The sequence below is a fragment of the Magnolia sinica genome, chromosome 19 (genome assembly GCF_029962835.1).
Source record: "Magnolia sinica isolate HGM2019 chromosome 19, MsV1, whole genome shotgun sequence".
NCBI lineage: Eukaryota > Viridiplantae > Streptophyta > Magnoliopsida > Magnoliales > Magnoliaceae > Magnolia > Magnolia sinica.
This window is the reverse complement of record NC_080591.1, coordinates 61,747,793-61,756,918: the sequence shown is the minus strand read 5'-3', so window position 1 is coordinate 61,756,918 and position 9,126 is coordinate 61,747,793. Positions and strand designations below refer to the sequence as shown.

Sequence of the window (9,126 nt, the reverse complement as noted above, 5' to 3'; positions counted from 1 at the left end):
GTAACTCAGTAAATAATTTTTTCTTATCTTACATAGTCTAATGAGTAGGAATTGTACCTATGGAAAGATAATTAGCAATGTCAACATACCAAGATAATTGGGAGACTTTGAAGAGTTGTTCATCAGAGAATATATCATTGATATGCATTGTCTCCATGGAATTGGATAGGACAAGCCGAGAGAGATGGTCAGTCACTATGTTTTCTACTTTCTTCTTATCTCGGATTTCAAGGTCGAACTCTTGGAATAAAAGGATCTATCTCAGCAAACAAGGCTTGGTATTCTTTTTAGAAAGAATGTGCTTTAGTGTCACATGGTCTATAAATATGATGATCTTAGATCTTATCAAGTAGGACCTGAACTTGTCCAAGGCGAACACTACGGCTAGGAGAGCCCATGAAAGTTTCAACGGTGGAAATTACTTTTCCCAATTCTCCCTCTCATGTGACCCACTTGAATTTTTTATCCACCTAATTTTTATTTGCACGTCCTAAAATGAGCTTGCAAAACTGATGACCAGAATGTATTTCTCACATACAATGCAGTGGGCCCCACCCAGCATCGTGCACAGAACTTACTGCGAAAGGCTTTCACAGGAAATCTGCGTCCGCCATCATGACTCTAGGGTGTCGATGGATTATCTTTATTTTAAACCCTAAACGATGTAATGATATAATTTTCAAATTCTATAAAACGTTCACACATCTTCTCTATTCTTCATTGTTACGTTTTTGTTTCACACTCATTTTCTACTCTGGATGTCTCCCACCATGCACAAACTCCAACCACCCCTTATTGCCTTCATCTTCTTCCTACTTCTACCATTACTGGCCACAGCAGATTGTGAATGCGAATCGGATACTGGAGATCATAACAAGATGGTCACGCTACAACTGAAACTGGCTGCGATTACTGGAGATCATAACAAGATGGTCACGCTACAACTGAAACTGGCTGCGATTGCTTATATCCTTGTAGCGGGCACGATCGGCGTATGTCTACCGATCTTGGGGAGAAGTCAATTAAAGCACTTCGGCCGGAGAAAGACATCGTCTTCATCATCAAAGCATTTGTTGCCGGTGTGATTCTGGCTATTGGGATGATACATGTGTTACCGGACGAGTTTGATAACCTAACATCGTCGTGCCTTAAAGAGAATCCATGGGGGGAATTCCCTTTTGCAGGGTTCGTCGCCATCTTGACGGCAAGACGTTGATGGCGGATGCTTTTGCTAAGCGGTCGCATTTCAATAAGGCTCTGCTGGTGAGCAGTGGGAATGTTGTAAATGTTGAGTGAGCATTCAGGTCATGTTCATATGCATGCACATGCTACTCATGGGCATGCACATGGATTGGCCCCGACGTCTCATGAATTGAATTCTTCCGCCGATCTTAGTCATTTGCTCACAACTGAAGTTTTCCATTACTCTGCATCTTAGGGTGAATTGAAGACCCCTTTCACGATTAGAGCTGTTGGGCTATTCTCGTCGTAAACCGACGATATCCCAATGCCCAAGGCCATCCCAACCGGTGTGGTCAGGAAGAAAAAGAGCACCATGACAACCATGGCTTGGGCTTTGAATCTTTCCTGGAGGAAAAAAGAGAAAGTAGCTTAAGTATGTTAAGCTCAGTTACACCTTAAGATGTGACAAAAGCAATTCATTCAGTCATAAACACATTTTATTCATATAATGGTCCACTATCTACACACACTCTGACTGCTAAATAGATCCTACTTTTTTTTTCTTTTTCTTTTATATGTTTCTCCTTAATGATTTTAATCAACCAATGTAATGTAATAGGCTATTTATATGTTGGAGTTTTGTGCTCTCATTGTTGGTCCCAAGTTATGTCAGGTTGGGAGCTGGGTATGATACTTTTGCAGACCTTAGACTGCTAAATAGGGCCGCCAGGCATGATCAATTCAAAATTCAGGACCGGGCTTGTTCCATTTCCAGGCTTAGATGATGGCTAATTTTTTTTCTCTTGAATAATATTAGTCAGTTTAAGGACTGAAACCAATAGGGTCCTTACTCATGCCTCAGTAGTAGACTCACAAGAGTTTCAACACGTGGTCATGGATTCGAGTACCCAATGTGGTGCAAGACTCAAACAATGAACCTATCCATGACGCTCCCCACTGTTGTTTTTAAAGAGGAAAGAATGGTGTGTTTAGGTATTTAGAGCGGGTCTAATCCTGGTTTTAGAACTCAAAAATTCAGCTAGAGAGTTTGTGAGCAGGTTGAGCGAGCTCCCGTAACTCAAGAAGAGCCCTTTTGGACGCACCATCGAAAGGGGTGTTTGATACCTATGTGTTGTTGTGAGCCAAGCTCTTCTTCCTTTTGTGTGTCGATGCACTTCCACAAAGCCCATTTAATCGGCCACGAGTCTAAATAGGAGCTAAAAATCCGACTCTCCAAAAATTAAGTTGAATTACAAAATTGATACGCACTTGCTTTCATGAGAAACCCCTTGGCCTTTTGCAGAAGTTGCATCCAACTCGTAACGTTCAATAATTAAAAAAATAAAATAAAAAATCTAAACATCGTAAATATAAGGAAGCTGAGCTTTAACGGGCTTGTTAAGTTTTCTTGGGTTGTGGTGAGTCAACTGAGTCTTGACCAATTCAATTTTTTATTTTTTATTTTTCATCTTTTTCAAGTCATTTAACAAATGTGTAAGTCATACCTGAACAATGCATCCACCAAGACCTATGCTTTCAAAGAACTGATGAAATCTCAAGGCAGCTACAAGAGGCCTTATTGTCGATGGGCTTTCGGAAGCACCCAAGGAAATTCCAATAATTACAGAATGAACCACTATGCCCAATTCCAAAACCTACATCACAATATAAAGAAAAGTGTTGAAAATTCTCACTCAAAAGCAAATACCCTTTTTGTACACATTAGTTACCTCTCCCCATTTTAAAATAGTTAGTTGGAACCAAACAACATTTTAAAATTCTAAAATTCAAAATCTCATTTCAAAAAGTGTGTTAAAGATTCCCACACATCACTCATGGACTGTGTGTGATATAGGTGCATAGCCTCTCAATTATGATACCATGTTATAAAAGTAAAATGTATTTGAGAAAATTGTATATTATATAGGGAAAAAAAGCTTTCAAACACCTCGTGGTATGTACAAAGTCCCCTTTTAGGGCCTGTTTGGACTCACTCTCCAAAGGGGAAATTTAAGCCCTACACACCGTTTCAGCCATACCCCTTTTGTATTGAGTGTTTGGATGCACTTTTTAACAAACAAGTAATCCCCCACTTGTTGAAACAGGCACTAAAAGGCCTACCTGACAGATTTGGGTAGTCTGGAGAAGAAATTACACACTTTCACAAGAAAATCCCCCTGTTGTGGAACTTTCATCCAAATGGGCCCTTTGATTATGGCCCATTTAAGGTGGGACCCCTATAGATTAACAATCTAGATCATCACCAATCTCTCTCTATCTCTCTCTATATATATACCTCTATATCACTGAAACCTTAAAATGCGAGAAATCATGAGAAGGTAAAAACCACTCTATCCATGAATCTATTAGCAGCATTTATAACAAAAATAGACCACTTTTTCTCATTTTACCATAAATTAAATAAGATATCTTAGAAAAAAATCCCATTATTAATGAAATTCATCTAACAAACTCCACATTTTACGAAATTCCATTTTAAAAAAAAAAAAATTTAAAACCCATTAAAATTCAATAGAACCCTACAATTAAAAAAAATAATAAAAATAAAATCCAAACATACCTGGGATACAACACGATGTCGAATAACATCGGCGGAATAATTCAATTCATGAGACGTCGGCACCAATCCATGTGCATGCCCATGAGTAGCATCTGTATGCATATGAACGTGACCTGAATGCTCAGTCATCCTCTTGATATCTAAAACATTCCCACCGCTCACCGGCAGAGCCTTATTGAAATGCCACCCGCTTATAATACCCCATCGCAAAAGCATCCACCATCAATGTCCCGATCGCCGACAATATGGCGACGAACCCCTCAAAAGGGAATTTCCCCAATGGATTCTCTTTAAGACAGGTGACGTTAGGTTATCAAACGCATCCGGTAACACATGTATCATCCCAGTAGCCAGAATCACACCGGTGGTAAATGCTTTGATGATGAAGATGTCTTACTCCGGCTGAAGTGCTTCAATCGACTTCCCTAAGATCGGTAGACATATGCCGATTGCGCCCGCTACAAGGATAGAAGCGATGGCAGCTAGTTTCAATCATAGCACGATGGTCTTGTTACGATCTCCAGTGTCCGATTCGCATTCGCAATCTCCATGGCTAGTGCTTGTTTTCTCACACTCTCCATGATTTAGTTTCCTCCCTCGAGCAAGGTGAATTGAGTTGTATTGGGTTTTGCATGCTTTAAAGGGCTGCGTTTGGGGAGCATTTGGAATGCATGAATGGAATTTTTATTATTTTTTTAATTTTAATTTTAATTTTTTTATTTTTAATGCAACACTTTCTTTACGTGAGTAGAAAATCAAAAGTAATCAAGACATCAAATGTACGTGATGGATTTTGAAGATTTATAAAGGGAGTGGTTGTTGGGTCAACGGGCCCCACGCCCATTTGATCGGGGGAAGTGGATTGGCTGGTGTACTGCACACCAGCGATATGGCTGGTGTGACTACGTGGGAAGCGGATTGTGCAGTAACTCACTACGCTTACCGTAGTGAGTAAACTCTGTGAGGTTCACCATGGTTTATGTATTTTATGTGCTTCGTCCATTCATTTTTTCAGATAATTTAAAGGGTTGAGCCTAAAAATGAAGCAAATATAATATTCAAATGGACCACAACACAGGAAAAAGTTGACTTAAACTTCTATAGTTGAAAATTTATTGGGGGCCACGTTAAGTTTTGGATCAAGATTATATTTGTGTTTTCCGTTCATCCAGGTTTGTACGATATTATAAACAGGTTGGATGACAAATAAACATTACTGTAGGGCCGGTCAAGGTTTCAACAATGGAAATCATTATCCCACTGTTTTCCATGATATGATCAACTTGTTCTTTATTTATGCTTCAATTTTGGGCTCAACTCCTTAGATGAAAAAACGGGTGGACAACGTGGATAGACGACGTACATTCAAGGTGGTCTCAACTGAGTTTACTCAGTACGAAAGAGCACTCAGTACGCAATCCGATTTCGACTACGTGTCGTGACGGATTGGCCGGTCGCTGCTCTGTGGGTCCCAACATGATGTACGTATCCCATCCATGCTGTCCATCCATTTTTCAGATAATTTAATGGTATGAAACCAAAACTGAGGTAGATCAAAATTTCAAGTGGGCCACACAGTATTGATTGAACTCTCACCATTAAAAACGTCTTGGGCCTACAAAAGTTTTCGATTAAGCTGATGTTTAATTTTTTATTTCCTTCATCCAGGTCTGTATGACCTAATCTATTGGTCAGATGTCTAATAAAAATTACAGTGTGCCCTAGGAGGATTTTAACGGTAGACATTCAATCACTAATGTTTTTCCATGGTGTGGTGCACCTGAGATTTTGATCTTCCTCATTTATGTCATATGGTATTAAAATGGTGTGTAAAAATGTATGAAGGGTGTAGATAGAACACTTAGATCAGGGTGGCCCATAGAGCACCGACCATAGCCACCTAGACAGTCGTCGATAGCCAAACCGCGTCCGCGAAGACGAGCTTTGCAGCTCCTCGATCTCCGAGTTGTACGATCGGTTCAAAGTATATCAAAGTTACTTGGCCCCAATATTGATGTATTTATTACCGTTAATCCAATTTGTGAGATCATTTTAGAGGATGATACCAAAAATGATTGGTATCCAAGGCTTAAGTGGACCACACCATAATATCAGTGGGGTTAATGATTCTCACTGTTAAAACATTTATAAGGCTCACCATAGAGTTTATTTGAATCCCATCCCTCCTAATCCCTTCTAATCCATCCGCCCAAACAGGCCCTTAGCTTTCTGCAGTGCGGTCCATTTGCTCTTTGGTTCTGTCTTATTTTTTTAGTTCAAACCTTAGGAAAAGCTCACCAGATGAAAGGACGGTTGGAATATAACATATACCTCGTGATGGGACCCAAAGACTTGGTGACGTCAACACACCAGCCATATCCCTGGTGTGCCATGCACTGGCCAATCCGCTTCCCCATGCATTCGAGCTTTTGTGTCTGAGCCTAATATGTGTGTAGATAGGGTTGTACACGAGCCAAGCTAACTCAAAAAGCTAACCCTGCTCGATCTACCTCGACTTAACTCGACTTAAACGATGACTCGAGGCGAGCCAAGCTTCATATAAATCAGCTCACTTTGAAAACAAGCCAAGTTCGATCATAGTGAATATTGACTCAACTCGGCTCGAACTTGGCTTGGCTCGAAGCTCAAGCTCAAGCTCGGCTTGAATGTGCGTGTGTGTGTAGATATTATATTTAAAAATCCATCCATTTCTTACTCTTTCCCTTCCTTACCCAACCCACCGCGCGTGAGCTCCTCTCTCTCTTTCTCTTGTGCCCGAGCTCCACAGTCTCTCTCTCTCTCTCTCTCTCTCTCTCTCTCTCTCTCTCTCACAACACCAATAAAAAGATACCTCTGTGGCTTTATCTAATATATATATATATATATATATATATATATATATATATAAATTGAATATTTAATTTGGGAGTTGGGTCAAGTGCAGCTTAGGTTAGTTGGGTCGGGTGGCTAGGTTGGGTTGAATCGGGTGTGGTTTGGGTCGGGTTGCTGGGTTGAGTCGGATGCAGGTTGGGTTGGGTTGGGTTGGGAGTAGGCTCGACTCGATTTGAGGTATGCTCACCTCGACTCGATCCACTAGCTCGTCTTGAGCTCAACTCCAATGGTAAGCTCGAGCTCGAACTTGAGGATAGTATCGACGAGTCAAGCCAATCCTGGCCCACCTCGACTCGACTCAACTCAATGTACAACCCTATGCGTAGAATCCAAACCAAGCATCAGCTGTGCTAAATCATGAGTGCCAAAGACATCGAAATGCCAGGATGACCCAAATTTCAGGTGGGCCATACTAGAGGAAAATTTGTAAATGGGGATACGGATTCCCTACTGACACTGCCAGTAGCGACCTAGTTATTGGACGGTACTTTGTGGGCCCCATTATGATGCATGTATTTTATCCATGTTGTTGATCTACTTTTCTAGCTCGTTTCAGCACATGAGCCTAAAAATTAGGCAGATTCAAATATAAGGTGGACCATATGTAACGTCTTAGAAAAATTCGTACAATGACCTGAGTACCACCTCAGGCGGAAATTGTTAAGAACCGAATCCTTTAGAAATTAGAGGAAAATTAATTAAGTACTGAACTGAATTAATCGGCGAGTTAGTTCGAATAACTTTCTATACGAACTGCAAGACCCAAAACCAGCAGAATAGCCAGCTCTATGTTACTTGAAAACCTAGGATCAATATCAAAACCCAGTTGCTCGCGGGAGCATCTTGAAACTCCGTATCGGACGTAGACCGCGCGTCGAAAGTCTGATTACCGCGAAACTATATGGTTATAACCGCCTTACTGGGCTTGACAACTATCTCGGGAATCAAGTTCAAATGGTATCCAGAAACGCACAACTTGAGGCTTGAGCGAAGTGTGTAAGAAATGCGAATATCTTTAGAAAATGAACTCAAACTTAAGTGAATTGGGCCGTTCTCTTGTAGGCCAAATTTAAGGTTTCAGATCGTCAGAATTTGAGCCAACTACACCCTTGGATCAGGAAAATTTTCCTACACAGGTCAGTGTACTTGTGCCCTTGATTGGCTCCCGAGTTCCAACGCATCACTTATGCAACATGGATAATGATGATTAAATGTTGTCCATATTAGTGCATTAAACATAAATGGGATTACACCAAATTAGTATATCATACTTCAGAGATGATTTGATTACGCAAGCGGAAGACTGACTTAAATATGTAAAGCACATAAGTGGTTGTAAGTCCACAGAGTATGAACATAATACCAGGTTTAATAATTACATGTCTAGTTCCAAAATATACAAAATGACAAATGTGATGTTCAACTAATTCGTATCCCTGTAGCCCCGTCGATACAACTCCAGGTCTACATAGACCTGCCAGAGAGTTGCATGTAGGAGAACTCCTCATCGTCGTCGTAGAAGGCTACCTCCAACTTGTAACCCTCGCCATCATCTGAAATTACAGCAGAGTTTGGTTGGTATTTTAAAACACCAACCCAGAGTGGGAGTGAGTGATCAACTCAGTGGAGCTATAAGGCAAAGGTTAACAAGTTATCAATTCAGTCAAGCAGCAATGATAAAGCAGTACCTAAGTACTCTTGTTAATGCAAGGATGACATGTATTAATGATGCATGCCCTCGCTTGCACTCCCTCAACGACACCATCTTACGATTGCACATGCTACTCCCACCGTGCCTTCATCGCCAAAGCACATGCAATGCGGTGTATGATCATGTTAGTTAAGTAATTTATTAGGCATATTCATACAGCAGATTTGGGAAGTTAAGGTACCTCCCTTTATATCATTGCTCAAACGATGATCCATCTAGGGTCGTCAATTCTAGTTAATCACATACGTTGGGCAAATTACAGGGCAACATCACCCCTGATTTAAAAACAGTGGACAGGCAAGTTCAGGTCGCTACGGGAGGCTCGTCACCGCGGCGTAGGCCTAGTTTATACTCGAGGTCACTATGGGAAAGGCTCGTCACCTTAGCGTAGGCCGACAGCTCGAATACAGTGTCCCATACCACCGTATTTGGCTCACGAGTTTGGATTGCTCACTAGACACTACAGGGAGGCTCGTCACCCCAGCATAGGCCGACAGCTCGACCACGGTTTCCCATACCACCATGTCTGACTCATGAGTCGTAGCGGATCGTGGTACCAAGGTTAAACGGGCTTTTCAATGGTAAGTGGTACCTTAGATTCGAGCAGTAGTGTCCATACATTGTGAATATACATGAGGTCAATCGGGTTACTTGATAAACCCGACTGGTACGAGCGCATGCTAAATTGATCGACATAGAGCACATACGTACTCCTTGTGGCCTAACCACCATCGATAATCACCGTCGACTCGGATTCATC

The 9,126-nt window shown here is 41.2% G+C and overlaps 1 protein-coding gene and 1 pseudogene across 1 annotated transcript; both read right to left on the bottom strand.

The window, feature by feature from the left end:
* Positions 1 to 1,434: 1,434 nt before the first annotated feature.
* LOC131234649 (zinc transporter 9-like) lies at positions 1,435 to 3,219 on the bottom strand. The gene is made up of 3 exons (XM_058231573.1): positions 3,208 to 3,219; positions 2,688 to 2,837; positions 1,435 to 1,587 (listed from the first exon to the last, which is right to left on the bottom strand). The coding sequence occupies exons 1-3, from the start codon at positions 3,217 to 3,219 to the stop codon at positions 1,435 to 1,437; spliced, it is 315 nt and encodes a 104-aa protein (XP_058087556.1).
* A 475-nt stretch (positions 3,220 to 3,694) lies between these two features.
* On the bottom strand, positions 3,695 to 4,249 carry LOC131234647 (zinc transporter 1-like; annotated as a pseudogene).
* Between the last annotated feature and the right edge of the window lie 4,877 nt (positions 4,250 to 9,126).